This window comes from Stomoxys calcitrans, chromosome 2 (genome assembly GCF_963082655.1).
Source record: "Stomoxys calcitrans chromosome 2, idStoCalc2.1, whole genome shotgun sequence".
NCBI classification, from domain to species: Eukaryota; Metazoa; Arthropoda; class Insecta; order Diptera; family Muscidae; genus Stomoxys; species Stomoxys calcitrans.
Window position 1 is genome coordinate 90,243,703 of NC_081553.1, and position 20,939 is coordinate 90,264,641.

At 39.5% G+C, this 20,939-nt stretch overlaps 1 protein-coding gene across 2 annotated transcripts in view; it reads left to right on the forward strand.

Annotated features, from left to right (window-relative positions):
* The first annotated feature begins 13,610 nt into the window (after window positions 1–13,610).
* The window catches only part of LOC106080859 (two pore potassium channel protein sup-9), a 32,648-nt gene continuing 25,319 nt past the window's right edge, over window positions 13,611–20,939 (forward strand). For both annotated transcript variants that reach the window (XM_013242460.2, XM_013242468.2), the window contains exon 1: window positions 13,611–14,691. In XM_013242460.2, coding sequence (XP_013097914.1) covers window positions 14,565–14,691 — 127 coding nt within the window. In that variant the 5' untranslated portion in view covers window positions 13,611–14,564. The remainder of the gene's footprint in view (window positions 14,692–20,939) is intronic.

Here is a 20,939-nt window from a genome sequence, read left to right on the forward strand (position 1 = left end):
AAAGCAGCTGGAGCGCTGGCTGAAAGGGCGCCTACCAGATGATTAGAACACTCTTATACTGTGTTTGCTACAGTAGAAATCAAAAAACAAAAGGCCAGCTTCTCAATGCATACAAGATGTTATCGTGGATATGGTGTAAGAGATTTCGTATTTGTTCCTATATCAAATTTTCGGGAACAGAATTTAAATATGCTCGGGGATGGTTGTTAAACGCAGGAGGTCCATTATTTCTAAAGGAAACTTATCTGAAAGATGTTTGGGGTGATGACTTCTCTCCCTCCACACGGCATAGAGATCGTATCATATGTGGACGATTTTACGAATCGCGTCCCCTCTTTGATGACATATGCGTGAGTATAAACCACTACCTTGCTGATTTTGCCACTTATTTAGCTGCCAGAAATATGAAGTTATCCGCCCACAAATCTTCAGCCACTCTGTTCACTCTATCGTCAACGAAGATGAAGAAGAAATTGAACGTGATAGTTGAATGCCTAAGGATTTCCACCACTAAATACCCCAAAATACTTGGTGTCACATTTGACAGCCTTTATAAATCTTCTGCGCACGTCGCTGCGATTTATGGCAAGTTAAGGAGTAGAAACAAGTCCTCAAGTCCTTTCCCGGCAGCAATCTGCTATCGCAGAGACCAAATCAATCACCATCTTGTGGATAGGTATCCAACGCTCAGAGATATCTGTGGTGGGTCTGCCCAGCCAGGCCCAGACGCACCCCATCTTAGTCGCAAATTTCCTGAGTCTTGACACTCAACAGAATCAAGCAGGCGAAAGATAGAACACAACAAACTGCTACAACAACAACAACAACATCAAGGTGATTCAAGAGGTTCACTACAAGAGAGGACCTCTATACAGGCAGCGTTCCAGGCGGTAGTAGAAGCGGTGAACAGCTATTGAATGAAGGCAGACCTTGGGGATCGACCGCCACCCATTGCACTTGAAGAAATTGGCCTCCATCGGCAAACCAGAGTAGAAGAAGTAGGTGTTGATGTAACCTCATTTGTATTTGGAGGCGGCGATCCACTACAAGCTCCATTTGTGAGCAAGCTCGTTCCGGTCCATAGGTCCGATCGCCGCGGGAGCGTTATGGCAAATAGTTATTTAAAGGCGCCTTGTCATTATCGAGTATCATAGGCACTCAGTATTTAAGCAAGAGCAGGTGCCGGCCGTCTTCTCATTTCCTCAAATCGGAAGTGAGAGTTCCGACCCGTGTGTTGCTCATAGTCATCCTGTACCGGGAGAGTAGGAGTAGTTGTTTTATGTGGAAGTAGCGATATTCGTCAAGTTCCTGTAGGTGAGCAAGCCTGCTCCGGTTCAAAGGACCGATCGGCGCTGGAACAGGGTGAACATTGGTTATTTAAAGGCGCCAATAACCCGCCTTTTCATATCGAGCATCATAGACACTTAGCATTTGTGCAAGAGCTGGTGCCTCTCGGCCTCACACTGAGACTCTCCGCTCGATATCGCTGATTGTCCACGACCGCCGTTACAGCTACACCGTATCAAGCATTCTACTATCTACAACCTGTGGACGCGCCCCGTAGCTTGCAGCTATGCTTCTCGTGACCGCAATGAACACCACACAGATCGGACCTTAATGCTCCAGCCTGTGTGGTGCTCAAAGCTATCCCGTGCCGGGTGGAGAGTAGTAGCAGCAGTCAATTGCGTTCCAGCAGATACATCCGCCACAATTCCTATGGAGCTCGAATTGATGCCATATGATACCCCTATGTTGCAACACTTCTTCCCCTCGGGGTTTTCGCATCCTAGAGGATCCACAGATCGTTGGGTTCAAAACTTAGGGGTTTTTGAAAATCGTGGGCGCGTCCAATTAGTTGCGGTTTTGAATGAACCGAAGCTTAGAAGTTTGAATAGGGGTCCGTCTTACAGCATGGGCCGCATTTACATATTAAAGTCTTTTCCGCTGCACAAACAAAATACGTATATAACGGGAAAACTGTATTTTACGAGGTTGTTCGCAAAAAATCTAAATTTTTGCATACCCCCTAATTTTGACCCCAGGAATCCGAATATGAAGTCAGTTTTTGGGGCTCAGGCCGGTGTATCCACCTTGGGACCAAAAACCTCCTTGGGGGGAAGTAGTCTAACCTAGGCAATAAGGGTATCAAATGAAAGGTATTGATTAGTAGAATATGCAAAATTTTGACCCGGGAAGGCCCTATGGGGTCTTGATAATTTTGACCCCTATTTGGAAAATTTATGATGTTGTTATTGTTATTTAAAAAAAAAACTATTTGCCTTCCAAAGTTGGAAGAATTTGCCAGCCATCGGTAGGGTTTGAGATTTTCTCCTCCATATGTCCAACTGTGGGAAATAGACATTAAATAGTATTAAAAATAAAACTCTATTTCCCTACCAAAGTTGGAAAAATTTGCCAGCCTTCGGCAGGGTTTGAAATTTTATCCTCCTCCATACGTCCAACAGTGTGAAATAGCAAAAGTATTTTAAATAAAACTATTTGCCTTCCAAAGTTTTTTTGTAAAAAAGCTCAAATTTTTTTTTTTGAAAATGTTTAATTTTTTGTTTATATGTATTTATTTTAATTAAGAGTCCTTCTAGAGCTTTATTTCTTACATATTCGAAATCTACTCTTTCATACCTTTAATTTGATACCAATATTGCCTAGGATTAAGAGGCTTCCAAATTCTCAAGACCTTCCCGGTCCTTCCCGGGCGCGACCAATAAGTTGCCGTGTTGACTGAACCATAACCTAAAAGCATTGGCCGCACTTACAGTCGCTGCACCAACATATTACCATCTTTTATGTGTATAGTTTTAATAGCGGGAAAAACTTGAAAACTTAGCTCACAAACTTTTTCGCCTTGGTCAGCTGTTTTGTGGCGATGGAGCATCGACACAATGTTATATTTACTAAAATAACAAAATTTGTTTAATATGTTGCAGTAAATCTTACCATTTATGCTTACCATATACAAAATCGAAAAATTGCACTTTACAGTACAAAGTACCGCAACATACTCATTACTGCAAAGCTCAAATTTATTGGTCAGATAAATCTTCATGAGCAAACGTTAAACCACTTTGATATCAGGCATGCGGTAGTTGACAACACTTTTTGCAGGACAATTAGACTTTCTTTATTTGTATTTTCCTTTTCTTTGAACTTTGCCAGTGAGTATTGAGTATCCTCGTTGCCGTCGTCGTCGTCATCGGGCTTATCTGAAAGCGCGTGCAACAAACGTAGAAATTCGCGACAAGCATGAAGAATAAAAAATTGAAAGCATAAAAAATACCTACTTTTGTGAAAGATTGAATATATACAGTGAGAAATTATGAAAATCAAACCCAAAGTTGATGTTACAGCAAAGTGGAAATAGGTGCAAACAACAAATGTATAAAGAGAAAAAATGTAAGAATGCAGAACAAATTAAATGAAATTTTTAATTCTTTGCAAAAAGGAATTTTGTACACGACATAGTGAAAAAAGATATCCTTTCATGGTCTTTACATAATGATTACTACATACACATACACTCACACATTCGTTCTGCAGTACAACATGTACACACACACTGGTATATACATACAATGATTTTTGCTGTTGCTCGGTTTTATGTGCGTGGAGTATTTTCACATTTCCGTTAAAAGTTTCTACAAACTACATAAGTATGCATGTGTGCGTGTGTGTGTGTGTGTGGACTGGGATGTGCGAACATACACTTATATGAACATACATATTTATATGGAGTGAAGTAAAATGGCCAGACAGACAGACAATTTTGAGTAAATTGGTTATTTGTTGAAATAGTTGCTTAATACTACGGCTACCGTGGCGCTTCGACAAATGACGAGCAGACACACTTTGAGACTTGGAATGTATACATACATATGTATGTGGATTGTATGCAAAACACTTCCTTTTCCCTTTGACGAATACGTTTAGTGGCCACTGTCAGTGTCATCATCATTATTACTTTTTTATTCTCTTCTTTCTAAGTTGGTTGTTGTTGCGAAAAAATGTCATCTGAATTAGTGCCTTAATGATAAATATACAGTAATATTTTGTTCTCTTTTTACAATATCCACTCTTCATCATCATATGTTGTTGGTTTATATTTCTCTCTTGCTCTAACTGACACTCTCAATCTTCTAAAAAGTCGACAAAGTATTGAAGCGGCAATTGAAAATAAATTTTATTTTAATTTCTGTTTGAAGAAGAAGAACAAAAAACTAAACCAAAAAATAAACGTTGAACGCTCGTTGGCCTCTCGAGAGAAATTTTACACATCATTTCTGTAGACCCATGCTTTAGACATTCATCACAAATTCCTACATAACTTTCGTCTGTAATTCATTTTCACCCAATTTTCTCTCGAGTTTCCTTTGCCAAATTACTTTAAACGTATTCTATGGGGATGGGGGGAGGAGGGACGATGTGCAACGTCGTTGTCGTTTTGCCAAAAAATTGTTTGCAAGGAAATGACTATTAGTATAACATTTTATTTTGAAATACATATAAATACACCAAGACTGCATTGGACCTTGTTTGTTGTTGAATAACATCACGGCTGCTCCACTCACATACATACATAAATATCCTTTCTTGTTTGTGCAGTAGTGGTCATAGCGCCTGGTGGTCCATTAAAGCGTTTATTTATCCATGCTTTTTTATTGGTTACTGTGCCATTTCTCTGTGCTCATGTCTGTCAGTTCGTTGGTTTGTGATACCATGGCCCAACAGCGGCATTGACATCAATTATTCAGTTATGTTGCTACGTAAAAAAGGCACTAAAACTCCTCACACAATATTATCTCGTCCTGTTTATTGTACTATACGAGTGAGTATTTGTTTTCCTTACTGTGTTGCCATGTAAAGTTGTTGATAATATTTTTAAGTGGCATGTAGTATGTGTGCGGAGCTGTGGCCCAAATTAAATTTAAATGTTTGCACAAATTCATTCACCTTTTCAAACGCAAAGAATTTTGGTAATCAGAAAAAAATTTAAATTCCCCAGGCAGAAAACATTTTTCACAAGTCTTCCAGTATCTTCTTGAAGACTTGGTAATACATTTATTGTTCATTATAAACATAAACATCTACTATTAAATTATTATCCCAGAATACAAAAAATTAAAAACAGACGACCATAATTAAATTCGAACTCTTCGCAGAGAAATTTTCTCTGGCTGAAGGTCTTTTATGAAACACAGTATTTTCACGTTCTAAAGTGCTGTCACTCAGCGGTACGATGCAAACTGTACACTGTTCTATGTGTCCCGTAATGAAACCGAAAGTCATTCTGACATGCTTTCTTCTTCCCCTCAGTATAAGCGCCTTGTCAGGATCCGGATCTCCTCCCTCGTCCTTCCGACCATATTAAAACTCCACAGTGAAATCTGCGCGTTCATTACCCAAGGACTTAACTCGGTGTTAAAATTGATTCTCATCGTTGAGTGTTTTTTTGGCGGCAATTCTGGCAACCAAATGATGCGGCTTGTTCCAAATTTAAAAAAAGGTTTTGATATCTTCCTACATTCCAAGACTGTCTCGACAATCTTGAATTGTATATCACCACTCACTCTGTGATTGCTTAGATTATGGCCAGACAGCCGGGAATTTACACTGTTTCTGCGTCTTCAATTCCGTTTGTAACACATCAAAATATTGGTCCCACAACGTAGTCGATTTAGCCATGTCCGTCCGTCTGTCGAAAGTATTTCGAAAGAATAAAGCTAGGCGCTTGAAACCAATTTCGGATCTTGACTTCTTGAGCCTCTAGAGAGCACAATTTTTATCCGATTTGGCTGCAATTTTACACAGTGACTTTTCTCTCGAACATACGTGGCAAGTATGGTCAGAATCGGTCTAAAATGTGATATAGCTCCCATTTAAACCGATATTCCGATTGTACTTCTTCAGCTCTAAAAGGTCGCAGTTCTTGTCTGATTTAGCTGAAATTTTGCACAACGGTGTTTCCCACCGTTCGATCTTTCCATCGGGCTCTTGGTCGTCCCAAGTTGCGTGAACCACCGTGATCGCTTTCAAAAGAGTTCTTTGCTGGGACTTCTTCGCCCATTCTGACAACATTACCTAGCCAACTCAACCGCTGTGTTTTGATGCTATCGTCGTCATACAACTCGTGGTTCATACGACGCCTTTATTCTCCGTCAATGCAAACTGCTCCATAAATTTTACAAAGAATTTTCCTCTCAAACTCTCCTAGCACAGCCTCGTCTGCATTCACAAGCACCCATGCCTCGGAGCCATACAACAGCACGAGTAGTATCAGTATTTTCGCCTGTCGATAGGTGGCTTTGCTCCTCAGTTGCTTGCTCAATCCAAAGTAACATTTGTTAGCCAGTATTATACTCCGTATTATTTCAAAACATTTGTTTCGGTTACGGCGGTTCCGAGGTAGATACAGTTGCTGACTATCTCAAAGTTGTAGTTCCCAACTTTTTCCATTTTCTTTATCTGATCGGGCTGATCGGCTTATACAGGGCTTTTTGGGAATTGATATCATCCACTTTGTCTTATCCCCATTTACTGCTAAAACCATTTTCGTTGATTCCCTTTCAATACTTTCAAAGGCTATTATTGCTTCTTCCGGTGACCGACCCATAATATCGATGTCGTTGGCATAGACGAGAAGCATATGTTCTCTTGTGAGTAGTGTGCCATGCCTTTTCGCACTTGCATCTCGTATGATTTTCTCCAGTAGGATATTAAAGAGATCACACGATAGACTGTCTCCCTGTCTCAAACCTCGTTTGGTATTGAGGTTCTTTCCTATTTTAATTGAAGTGTGTGTATCAGCAAGTGTCGTCCTGCATAGTCGTATCAGTTTTACCAAACTCAGACATGGAGAAGGCAGCTTTGTAGTCAAAAAAAAGATGGTATCTGTTGATTTTTTCTTCTCGGGTTGGGTATTTCGTTGACTTTAGACTTTAATCTTTCACACAGTACGCTCGATGGAGAGGTGACTTATTCCTCTGTAGTTGGCACATGCCGTACAAGGCATAGTATGGTGGGGTACAAATCATCGGGTATATGTTCTTCTAGCCAGATTGCGGAGACGAGCTGTAGCGTGTCGCCTCCGGTCTTAAACAGTTCTGCCGGCAACCCATCGGCTCCTGCTACCTTATTGTGTTTTAGCCAGTTTACTGCTTCGTGGACCTCGTTTTGACTATATGGTACACTTTCTATACCATCATCAGGGATTGGTTCTGTGGTATACTCATAGCTACCATCATCGGATGGTGGCAACTGGGAAAGGTGTTCTTTCCATATCTTCAGTACGCTATATGTATCAGTTACCATATTACCTTCTTTGTCTCTGCAAGAGGATGTGTCTGTACCAAAGTCATCGGTTTAATGTTTAATTCTTTGATAGGATTTTCGGTTTTCATTCTGGCTTCTGAACATCTCGATTCGCTCACACTCACGTCTTTCCATTTCCCTCTTCTGCCTGTGGAAGAGACGTTTCTTCTCTCTTCTTTTCTTCCGATACCTCTCCTTCTCTAGCTCTACCTCTCCTTGCTACTGACTGTAATGTTGCCCGGTATGCCGCATTCTTGCCTTTAGCAGCTTTTTGACACTCCTGCTCATACCATCATGAGTTCCTTGGGGGAGGCTTTTGGTACCCATGTACAAATGTAGCGGCTCTTTCTGTGGAGTGGGCAATGGTTTGCCTTGCTGTGCTATACTATCGGGACAGGGAATGCGCAGCCGAGTAGAGTATGCCGTTTCTCGCCACACTAAGATGAATGCGAACTCTCGGGGCATGGCATGCTTCATGCATACGTCCCTTCTACATAGTGTCAGGCATCTTTGAGCTTTGTCAGTCCGCTACTGAATGTGGCATTTCTTGTTCAAATCATTTTAATATTTGACGCTGTCCTATATGAAAATCCTTCTATTCAGCAAACGAGGTGGTTCGGTTTGGTTTCATTCAGATTTCAGGCTTCTCCGGGCTTGTGTTCAGACTTCTGGATCTTATCCAGTCGTATGCCATCTCCAAGACCCCACCAGCCTTTCCGAAAAGCTGATCTTTGTTGGAATCCTTCTTTAGCAAGGATTCTTAGTAGACTATTTTGGTTTACCTCCATAGAAATGCGATAAAATGGCTCACTACGCCACTCCGTTCCTTATTCTACTGCCATGGGACCTGTATTTATTTCTCTCTCTCTCTCTCTCTCTCTTGCCTCAAATCATTCTGGAAAGAGCTCAGCAATTAGTTTCGTCATTTTGTATGGGAACATTGTAAAGCTTGTACTTAATGCGGAGCTTTACCCCCATATGAGACTCCAGGAACTCACACATGAACGAGGTCGCACTGAGCACGTGCCTTGCATCCAATGTTATTTCACATACGCTGACTCCATAGGCTCATGCTAACCTTCAACGCGTTATTTTCACCTTTGCTGACTTTCCCAATGCCGAACCGATCTTATAGATCGGAGGGTGAAAAAAAGTTATTTTGAAAATTATTTGTTAATCGTGATCTCCTAGGTTATGGATAGCGATGTAACTTCAATATTTTAAAGGTATTATAATTCTTGTCCTAGTTTTCGACAGTACGCGTTTCACATAATTCATTTAGAAGATGTGGATATCGATTATTTTATAGTCTGTCTTCAGACAGAAAGAAGTTCAGAATTCCCTTTAGTTCATGGAGAATTCGCCAAACGATTTCTTATCTGTGTTGTTGAACCGATATTCCATTGTGCTGATTTGGCATCATGTACCCAGTCTCTTAGCCGGAATCTGACTATCTGGGATTTCTAGAATCAACAGTCTTGTGCCTCCTAACTCTTGTCGGTAATTATTTCTCTTTTGGTGACATTTTGGTAACACATGTATGTTCGTCCTGCATAGAATCGAGTAGACGTGCTTTCCAGTATGGCGAATATAAACCAACCTAATCTAAAATGCGCTATGTTCTGGTATGGAGAAACAATGTGGGGTTTCTGGAAACAAGTGGGCTATATAAATCTGTGCGAAATAACTGTGCTTCTTCTCTGGTCTCATAAATATTTATACTACATAATGCAAACTTAAGAAGGAATACGGCTTTAAAATAGTCCTAGGAAAAGCTTCACAGTGTTCAAAGGGGAACGAAGATTTTTTTTAAAGCAATTATTGTTCTAATGAGGAACTCGTGGTAAATTTTAACAAATATAAAAGAAAGTTACCTCAGGGGAGGGGTGGTGGGCGTTCACTGTAAATATGAGGAAGAATCAAAATTAGCCAGAACTTTGCCAAGTTGAAAGCATTAAACTTGTATGTTGGATATATTTTTTTTTATTTTTTTATTGAATATTGTATTCATTGATATAATATTGTATTCATGCCCTTATTTGTGGAACCAAGTGCTGCAACATAAGGATTATTGGGATTACATCTTACATACATTTGCCAAACCTGATGCGAGATGTATTTTAAAACCTAATCCTTCCGAGAATGCTATTTACAGACATAAGCTTTTATGTATTTCATTTGTAAATGTGATGCATAACAGGATAAAATGAGGGATTCACTTTTCGCAGTTTCGTGTTAGCCACATTATGAATGTGTTTAACATGTGCATATCGTTTGAATTTTGGTAATGTGAGAAATGCAATATAAACTATTTCTATATTTATAGAACACAAAATTGTATGGGGAAATACAACTGAATAGGAATGTGCAAAAACGAATTATTTAATGTCTAGCATTTGAAGCGATCAATACAACTTTCAACAGATGCACGGAATCATGTGTACCACGGAAGTCGTGTAATTGTCGCAGAAAAAAAGTCTGTCGCTAACACAACAACACATGCATTGGGAAAAGTACTGCTAACAGGGTTGTCAAGAGTGGTTAATATGGTAATTGTATCCTAGAGGAGTTTTCGCAATTAATACGATTCAAATACAACATACCAACGCACTTGAAGCCATCACACCTAATATGGTTGAAAAGTCTTTTAATCATAGACGAAATGCGTCCCATAGTGGTTGGAGTGTGTTGCTATCTCTGGCTTTCCTTTTCCATTTGTAAAGAAAACCTCCGATCATTGAGCTCGTCTCGAAAGAAGAAAAAGAAATAGAATTAATGGTAAAACTTTTTGAGAGGTAAGTGATATCTCTCAGTCTACCCACCAATTATATCAAAATCAAATTCAAACTGCTAATATACATTTCGCATATCAATAAGTGACTGACAATTGAAGTTAAGTTTAAAGGAACAAAAAGCCGCCTCTTCTGAAAATTTTGTTTTTTGGTCTAATGGAAGCTGAACGCTTATTTGGAAATTGTCTGCAATAGTCAATGATATGTATATGCATTCTAGAGCGCATACTACTGGCTACACATCAAATGGCTCAGATAAGATTTAACAACATCGATTGGCTTGGGATTCCTTAAATCCATAGTCTTACCTTTGCCGGCTCTTGTGGCAAGGTTTTCCTCTTCTTGGTGCCTGTCTTAATTTTTTCAGGACCATATTGACATATCTATTTCTGATCCAGTTTTATGTATATATATACCTTCATCCACCATAGGATGAGGGTATACTAATCTAGTCATTCCGTTTGTAAGAACTCAAAATATATATCTAAGTTCCCATAAAATAATAACATACTTACTAAAAGATGCATAACAGCAGGTTTGGGATCTGTGGATCTAAAAAGATGGCTCCGCAGAAGAACACCTCAAGGTGTACTGTCTCCCATACTTTGGAATATAGTCATTAACAATATATTATTGTCTCTGGAAGGAAAAGGTGTAAAAGTGATCGCGTATGCTGATGACGCTGCAATTGAGGTTAGGAGAAAGATTTCTAGCACTCTAAGAGATAGATATACTTCAGGAAGGTCTACATGACGCAGCAAAGTTGGCTATCGCAAGTGGTCTAGGTATAAATCCGTGCAAGACAGAAGTAGTTCTTTTCAGCAGGAGATACAAGTTGCCTACTGTGGAACCTGTCTCCTTGGGAGAAGAGAATGTTCCATTTACAGAAAGCGCAAAATACCCCTGGGTGTTTTGCTAGACAGGAAATTGAACTTTACATCCAATAGCAACTCTTGCGCGATACACCTGCAAAAAAGCCATTGGCAAGAGTATGGGGTTTAGACCGCGTTTCATGGATTGGGTATATACTGCAATTGTCAGACCTATAATTCTATGTGGTGTTGTTGTCTCGTCGACGTCGCTTCAAATGTCCACCTACTGCTCAATATTTAACCGGATCCAAAGGATGGCTTGTTTTTGCATCCCAGCCGCACTGAGGACGACAACAGCTGAATTTAATGCTACATCTTATACCTCTGGACATTGTGGCTAGACAAATTGCAGCGACCACTGTCTTGAGGTTGAGGAAGCTTTCTCATTGGTCATATAGTATCTACGGACACTATGTTATCCTTGATACAATATCCGATATTCCAGGCAGTGTGGATTACACCCTACCTAAGCCGCTTTTTGATACAAAAGTACTGTACCACTATACCTGATAGAACTGATTAGAATTACGATATACCTGGTAACAGAAGAAGACTTCTATACGTATGGTTCCAAACTAAACGACCAGGTGGGCTTTGTGATGTACTCTAAAGATTTAGAATTGGTCATAGCGAAAAGGTTACCCGAACACTGTAGTGTGTATCAAGCAGATATATTCTTGCAATTAAGGAAGTGGTGCAATGGCTAAGATATAATGTCACAACGACGATTGGCATACATATTTTCTCAGACACCCAGGTAGCCATTAAATCCCTTGGGAATCTGAACACAAAAACCACAAAGAGATGGCTAACCAGTTCAAAATGCACGTGTTCTGGGTGCCGGGCTACAGAGATATCCAAGTGAATTGTAAAGCGGACGAGCTTGCGCTACACCTTCCAGGGATACTCGAATCTGTGGGTATGCCTATAGCGACATTTAAGCTAAGTTTTCATGACCAGGCCCGAAGGACAACGAATGATAGGTGGTCACAGATTGGGGCTGTGAGTATTCCAAAACTATGAGGCCTACTCTAGATTTGAGGTCTCAGGAATTGTGTCCGTCATGACAGGTCACTGTCTAATCGGGAAACATGCTGACAGACTGAAGGTTGCCAGCCAGGACTTTTGCAAAAGCTGGTAGGACATCGAAGAAGAAGAGACTATAGAACACCTTCTCACTAGCAGTCAGAAAGAGTTCCAATTTCTTTCTCATTTCTCATTTCTTTGAGAACCTGTCTGATTTAGCGGATGTGAACATTCGTAAGTTATTGGGCTTTTTAAAGCGATCTGGATGGTTCAACGGTAGGAATTAGAAGGCATCTTCCTTCTTCTGTTCCTGTGGTATCACAATGGAGGAAAATGTCAAATTGAGTCTGATGGCAGACTGCCACTTAAACCTTACCTAATTCGAAATATAAAGTATATATATTCTTGATCGTCTCGACATTCTGAGTCGATCTAGCTATGTCCGTCCGTCTGTCGAAATCACGATAGCGGTCAAACGCGTAGAGCTAGTCGCTTGAAATTTTGCATAGATACTTTATATTGATGTAGGTCATTGGGGATTGCAAATGGGCCATATCGGTTCAGATTTGGATATAGCTCCCATAAGAATCAATCTCCCGATTTGACTTCTTGAGCTCCTGAAAGTCGCAATTTTTGTCTGATTTTGTCTGAAATTTTGCACATAGTGTTCTGTTATGACTTCCAACAACTGTGCCAATTACGGTCCAAATCGGTCAATAACGTTATATAGCTCCCATAAACTGATCTAACGATTTGATTTCTTGAGATTTGGCTGAAATCTTGCACATTGTGTACTGTTATATCTACCAACAAATGTGAGTCAAGTACGGTCAAAATCGGTCTATAACCTGTAAAAACTCCCATATTAAACCGATTTCCCGATTGGACTTTTTGGAAGCTTCAATTTTTGTCCGATTTGGCTGAAATTTTACACATAGTATTCTGTTATGACTCCCAACAACTATGATAAGTGCGGTCCAAATCGGTCAAGTTCTTGATATAGATCGCATATAAACCGATCTCTCGATCTGAATTCTTCAGCCCTCACAAGATTTTTTTTCCGATTTGGCTGAAATTTTGCATATAGTGTTCTGCTACGGTTAAATTCGGTCTAAAACCAGATATAGTTCCCATATTTTAACATAATCCATGGTGGTGGGTTACTAAGATTCGGCCCGGCCGAACTGTAAATCGGGAACGCGTCGTCTAGAAAGGCTTCGGACTAGCCAAGTTCACCGAAGGCAGTCCTCTGATCTTTACGGCCATATCTACTGCTCTTTCATTGCCTCTGCTCCGCAATGACCCGGCCAAACAATGCGGATCGAGCCGTGAGTAGGCGTTTATATAAGTGCCTTCCAACGAACATTAGGGGTATATTTAAGACAGGGCTATGAAATTTAAACCAGACACTAATATTTTTAAGATCCTTGGTACTGAAAATGAAGTTTATCCAGCTACCTATATCTTTTTTACAAAATAAGATTACTCACTGTCACATATTAATAAATTCTTTATTGCTCTCTTTCTTATAGGTAATGGGGAAAAAAGGAAATTGTATAAAGTGACAACTACATAACTAATTAAACGATAATGCATTAAGTGTAAATATTCCAAGTGTTTTTAAATAGAAATTTTTGAAAATTTAAATTTCAAAAGATAATTAATTCAAGCCTCGCCATGCGGTTACACCCGTGTCAAGGTTTGTGCCAAAGCAAAATGAAAGAATCTTCCATTGTAACCCTAAATCCAATGTCATTGCATCTTCCTGAGATATCAATTAAATAAGCACAACAACTGAGAACTCCGCAAAACAAAAAAAAAAATCATCAGAAATTTAAACAAATAATTCCTTATGCGGTGGAAAATAATGCCAATAAACACATTTTCCTTCCAAAATCCTAAAATTGTGCCAAATTTAACCATCAAAAAAGTATAATTCCCAAATTGTGCCATCAATTTCAAATTCGCAATAAAAAGAGAAAAGAGTAGTAAAAAAAATCCGTTGTATTGTAACAACTATGAATTAAATTTTTTGCAAGTGTTGTGATACAACCAAGAACGGAAACGGAAAAAGTGATACAATAGCAACCATATTAGAAGCCGAACATACGAACACATGCCGCCGCCTCTGCAATATGCCCAACAAATTGTGTCTATAGCAAAAAAGAAATCAAAAAATAGAAAAACCGCAAATAAGGCCACAAACTCAATCAAAATAAAATTCCGGTAAAAACCGTAAGAAAATTGAAGTTATGCAACATAATATTTGTCGTTTTTGCTATGCCGCCGCAGCATTGTGTTTGAAGCAACAACAACCAAAGACGACCACAGCAACCGCATCCCCGGCAGCCACATCAATAGCCAATACAAAGACGACGACCAACCAAATTAAACCACATCCAAATCATAATCCAAATTCAAATCGAAATCTCGGCAACAGCCTAACGTCAATAACAACAACAACGACAACAACAGTTGCTGCTAACAAAGTGTTCGTCGCATTGGCCGCCGCATACCACAGACAAATGAAAAATCTTCTTCTAAATGAAGAATGAAGAAACAAAATGTTCGCACGATATCCCTGATCGTGTGCACATTCACTTATCTACTCGTGGGAGCCGCTGTATTTGATGCCCTTGAATCGGAAACGGAAACTCTACGTTGTGAAGCTCTTCAAGGTAAGCATCAGCATCAACATTTCAAAATTCGAAATTTATGTAAATTAAGTTCGCGCAAGCAAGCCATTATTGTTATTATTAGCAGTAGTAGCAGTACAGGCATAATTTATCCTTGACGATTTCAATATTCCATTTGAAACCACCACAACACCTGCCGCCTTTTCACCACCAAGCCCTTTTCTTATCTACTTTTGCTCTCTCTCACACACACACACACACATGCACACGTTTTCCCAGCCATATACTTTTATACATATGTGTGTGTTAATGACGAAAAAACGTACAGGGAAATGAATTAATTGATAAAATCAATACAATTTGGCAAAAACTATAAAACAAAAATGGGGTCAGTTATGTTAACCAATAGTAGATTCACACCCAAAATCATACTAAAATGTGTGCGAATATTCCCTGCAAACATTTTTTATCGTGGATATCACTGAACCGCCTCACAAGATAGTTAAAAACAATTGGTTTTTGGTTCGTACTTTTTAGGAGAAAACCATGCCACCTTGTAATATATATCCCCACGACAGTCTTAATGGAGACTAGTTTGTGCGAGGCCATAGTGACAATCTGCTTCAGACTCACTTATTTTAGTTCATTTGTAATACCTGAGGAACAAGAGAAGGAATATGCTTTCTAGTGCTTTCCGTTGAACAAGTTCATAGTAGTCTTCAAATAAATGGGAACCTGGAATGGAACTCCTTCTGCTTGTCAGCAAAGGTCTGACAACTGTGTTCAAAGAGCTTAAAGATGTTACTTAGGAACATCCTCCTATGCGACGTCTTTTAAATAGAGCTGACTAACTATCGATAATCGCAAGATTCGATATTTTTAAAATAAATATGGTTAGTATCGATACTATCATTTAAAGTTCGAACCAAATTTTGGATATCAGACATTTCTGTACAAATTCTGAATTCTTTCGACAAGACCGACAGTTTTGAAAGAGTTCTGAATATCTTGTCATAGGATTTTTTTTTGTTCCGACAGTTTTGATGGAATTTGGAACGAATTCTGAACTCTGTGTCGGATTATTTTTTCAGACACAAAGCCTGCTTTTTTTGGAGCATATTTTTTTACCGGTAAAAATTTTTCCCGACAGTTCGGAAGGAATTCTGAACTATGTCTGAACTCGTTGTCGATTTCTCTTTTTGTGCTTGCTTGTTGCATATTTTTGTTCGTGAACCATTGGATGTCTATGACTTTGAGTGCCTGGGTTCGATTCCTTTTTTTTTTCAATCAACCAACACGCAGGGGATGTCGCCTCTATATGCAGTACAGTGCGTTGGAGAGGATAGTAAAGGATAGGAGGGGGAAAGAGGGAGTTGTGTTAATTGACACTTGCTTTGAATTTCTGGATGTCGTAAGTAGCGGGAAAAACATCCGCCGAAAGTCGATTCCACATACGAATCGTCCTTGCGAAAAAAGAATTCTCTCGGTAGGGCATGGTCCGATCAGCTGGCCACTCGGTTAAAAACCTGTGTGCGCTTCTAGAAAATCTTGTATTTCTGACAAACAACCTCAAGCCAGGAATCAGAAGACTGATTTTCGAAGAACACACACCTTGGAAGCATCGATAGAACAGCGCCACACAAGCCACATTTCGGCTATGTGCAAGGGAAACAATAGAGTTGGATACCCTACCATCTCCAATTAACACCAACGCCCGCCTCAGGTGATTTTCGAGCTCCGGCCCATATATGCGAGTTATATTCCATCTTCGGCCTGTTGTACGTAGTATAGATATTAAGAAGATCAACGGGAGTGAAATATTTCTTACACCGCTTTAAAAAGCCCAACCTCAAGTCAGGAATCAGAAGACTGATTTTCGAAGAACACACACCCTGGAAGCATCGATAGAACAGCGCCACACAAGCCACATTTCAGCTATGTTCAAGGGAAACAATAGAGTTGGATACCCTACCATCTCCAATTAACACCAACGCCCGCCTCAGGTGATTTTCGAGCTCCGGCCCATATATGCGAGTTATATTCCATCTTCGGCCTGTTGTACGTAGTATAGATATTAAGAAGATCAACGGGAGTGAAATATTTCTTACACCGCTTTAAAAAGCCCAAGCACTTGAATGTTTCTTTCGACACTTCCAATACTTGTTTTGACTAACGCACATCACATTGAATTAATGATGCCCAGAACATCAAGAGCCTCTGACTTCTTGATATCTACACCGTCGATAGATATTGACGAAAACATCAAAAAATTTTTTCAATCGTGGTTATTCTATGCTGTTAGCATTTGTTAACGAACCAACATTCCACTTTGGAACAGGGGCAAACTTCTCACATATCAATGAGTTCAGTCCGACTCAGGTTTAAGCTCAATGATAAGGGGTCTCCTTTTTATAGCCGAGTCCGAACGGCGTGCCGCAGTGCGACATCTCTTTGGAGAGATGTTTTACATGGCGGAGAAAACCACCGTTGAAAAATTTTTTCTGATGGTCTCGCCAGGATTCGAACCCAGGCGTTCAGCGTCATAGGCGGACATGCTAACCTCTGCGCTACGGTGGCCTCCAAGGAACAATGCCATGTAAAAACTTCTCCCGTTCGGACTCGGCTATAAAAAGGAGCAATTTGAAGCGTCGGAAAAGACATTCGAATACTGTAAGAATTCTTTCAGAATTGGTTAGAATTCGATAAAACAAGTGAGAAAGTACATAAAACAAGTGAGAAAGTACATCAAGCCTTAACGACAACTCGAATTTCCCATAATTTTGGTTAAGAATTCTGCCAGAAACATCGGCAGAAACATCAAATTTCCCTCCAACATTTCGTTCCGAAGTCGCGTCAACCACTCCATACAATTTTCGTTAAGAATTCAGGCAACTTCGGATTCGAATTCGTATAAATTTTCCGACTATCGTTCAGACTTCTGACCGAATTCTGAACGTTTGGTTCACTGGCATGATGCGTGGTCATTGCAATGGTATTGGTGAAAATAAGGGTGTATGCGTCACATGCATACATAACATCAGTACGGCTGAAAAATCAAAATCATTAGATTTTTTCGATAATTTGCGTCTATCAATTACTTTTTACACAGAAATGTGTAATCAATATCAGATCAATACAGATATTGACAGATATTGAAAAATACGTTCTACCCAAAATAAAGTTACAAAAAGAGAACAATTGTCCAGAAAATTAAATAAAATCAAAGAACAAAAAAAAAATTGATTTACTGTTTTTGGAAAAAGTTGTAATCAACACGTACATGCGATGAGTACATCATGATGTGCCGTATAAAATGCCTATTAGTTTTCTACAGAAAACGCTACACATTTTTATCGCTAGTTAACTTGTTTTACAAATTAAAACAAACGAAAGGAACATTGTCAACAGAAATTAAGTAAACAATTGATAGTTTAGCCGGGCTGAATCTTGTATATCCTCCTCCTCCACCACCGCATTCGTTAAATTCTTTTCACAGCTTCATTTATAGGCAAATCGGAGAAGAATTGCGCTTCCTAAAGTCTCAAGAAGCAACAGCGGGAGATCGGTTTATATGGGAGCTATATCTAAACATGGACCAATCCCCGATTATATCGATAAGAAATATCTGTGCAAAATTACAAGCTAATTGCTTTACTTATTTAGACTACCGTATATACCTTAATTTTCACAGACGGATGGAGGGACTTAAAATGGCTTGACGATCAGGAATATATACACTTTATAGGATCACTCAGCGTTAAGCTTAAAACTTGGTAAATATAATAGTTCGTCCAACTTTGTTGAACAATACATTAAAAATTGACCCTAACTCTAAATAACTCTTCCCGTCTCTGTTACTCCTATATTGTAACTCGTCATTATTGTTGGCAATTTTACTTTGTTGTCCCCTAAACTATATTTGACTCGGCCTCTTTCATCAACGGCAGCTCTCTGCCCCCTTTAGGACAAAGGCAATCATTTCCCCCAAGCTAACATTAATACTCGTACGTAAGGAGTTTCTTAAGTTGAATCAGCTTCAAAAGCCGAATGTTAACATTCGCTGATTGGGACAAGTCTGTATATTGAGCTACATTATCTTTAGGGGTTCGCATCCCCCAATTTGTGATCATTTGTAATCCGTTGCCCTTTGGATCATATATTGAAGAACTAGCTTGAATGTAGCTTGAAAAATAACCACCGATTCAGTTCCTCTAAAATGTGTATGGTTCATCCTAGTCTGTCAAATATCGTCTGATATATCCAGAGATTGATTTCCCTGGCCTTGAATTTTCAGCTATTCAGCCATCGTGTTTAGAGATCTGTGATAGACAAGTGCAGTTTATTGCAAGAATTACCTCTTGGTACAGATGCAAATTTCTGAACATGAACATTCCATTAAAGAACAGAGGCAAACTTCTCACATATCAATGAGTCTTGTCCGATTCAAGTTTAAGCTCAATACCTCTTTGGGGAGAAGTTTTTACATGGCAAAGTACCTCACAAACGTCAGCACTAGGAGGGGACAACCACCGCTGTAAAATTTTTCTGATGTTCTCGCCAGGATTCTAACCCAGGCGCTCGGCGTCATAGGTGGACATGCTTACCTCTGCGCTTCGTTGGCCCCCAATTTCCGCTTGGTACTCGTTCACACTACAGTAATCAACTAATCTGTTCTATATGCCCAGTCATAATTCTTTGGAGTATAGCTGCAGCGTTGAGCCAATCATATAGAAATCTGCGTGCTTTCTTTATATTACCAGGGATATTGAAGTTCATATCAGCTCCATCAGACATAGGGGCAAAAATGCAAATTTGTACATGAACATTCCACTAAGGAATTTGGCAAACCTCTCACATATCACTGAGTGCTGTCTGATTCAAATTTTAAACTCAATGATAAGGGACCTCCTTTTTATAGCCATGTTCAAACAGCGTGCCACAGTGCGACACCTCTTTGGGGAGAAGTTTTAACACAGCACAGTACCTCACAAATGTTGCCAGCATTAGAGGGGGAAAACCACCGCTGAAAAATGTTTTTTTGCTAATGGTCTCGGCAGAATATGAACCCGGGCGTGCAGCGTCAAAGGCGGACATGCAAACCTCTGCGCTACGGTGGCCGATAGTATCGATCAATCGAATATCAATCGATATTCAGCCAAAAACTAAAATATCGATAGTGCGATATTTTGTCAGCTCTACTAGGCCCTAGTGTACTAAGGTTATAATTGCCAGTGTCATGTCTGGTCTTAAATAGTTCAGCTGGTAACCCATCAGGTCTTGGTGCCTTATTCTTTAGCATGGTTATTCAGTACTCTCTTCGGGTGTATGTTCAAAGGTACCATCTTCAATCGTATTATCAGATACCAACGATTGCCAAAAATTTTCTATGCACACCTTTCCAAGGAGATTTATTCTTTTGTTGTGCGCACATAACGTTTTGTCCAATTCTTTTGCACTCTTTGAGGTTCAATTCAAGTGTTTGACCCCGGGTCTTAAATAGATCAGTTGGCAACCCATCGTCCCTTGCTGCGTTATAATTTTTTAGCGTGGTTATTGCTATTTTGACCTTATTACGGTAGTCGGCTATACACTCGATACCGCCGTTCGTAATTCGAATTTCAGAGGCATCCTAGCAATCTTAGTAATCAGATACCTAAAATTACAAAAACTTTTGTGTCCATGTTCTACCAAGAGGATTTATTCGTATGTGGTGGATCTAGAAGTTGTAGACATCATGTGATACGTATGAAAACTTTAATATGACAAATGGATTTTGGAATAAATATGTAATTTTTTCGACTAAATCGAGCTTTTATTTCATCGACAATACATGTAGACATATTCCTACAAAAAAAAGTACAATAATATGAGAATACATCCCGATTACAGCGGGCTCTGTTCTTATATGACGTACATCAGACAAGTCTTATGAATACAGAAAGTGACAGCTCATATGACATGTCTGATCGTGAAGTTGGAGCTTAAGTTCTGAATCTGAGGTTCCAATAGTGCGCTTTGCGTTCTTCTTTACAGATTTTAAAGGGTGATTTTTTTGAGGTTAGGATTTTCATGCATTAGTATTTGACAGATCACGTGGGATTTCAGACATGGTGTCAAAGAGAAAGATGCTCAGTATGCTTTGACATTTCATCATGAATAGACTAACTAACGAGCAACGCTTGCAAATCATTGAATTTTATTACCAAAATCAGTGTTCGGTTCGAAATGTGTTCAAATTTTGACAAATTTTGTTTAGCGATGAGGCTCATTTCTGGTTGAATGGCTACGTA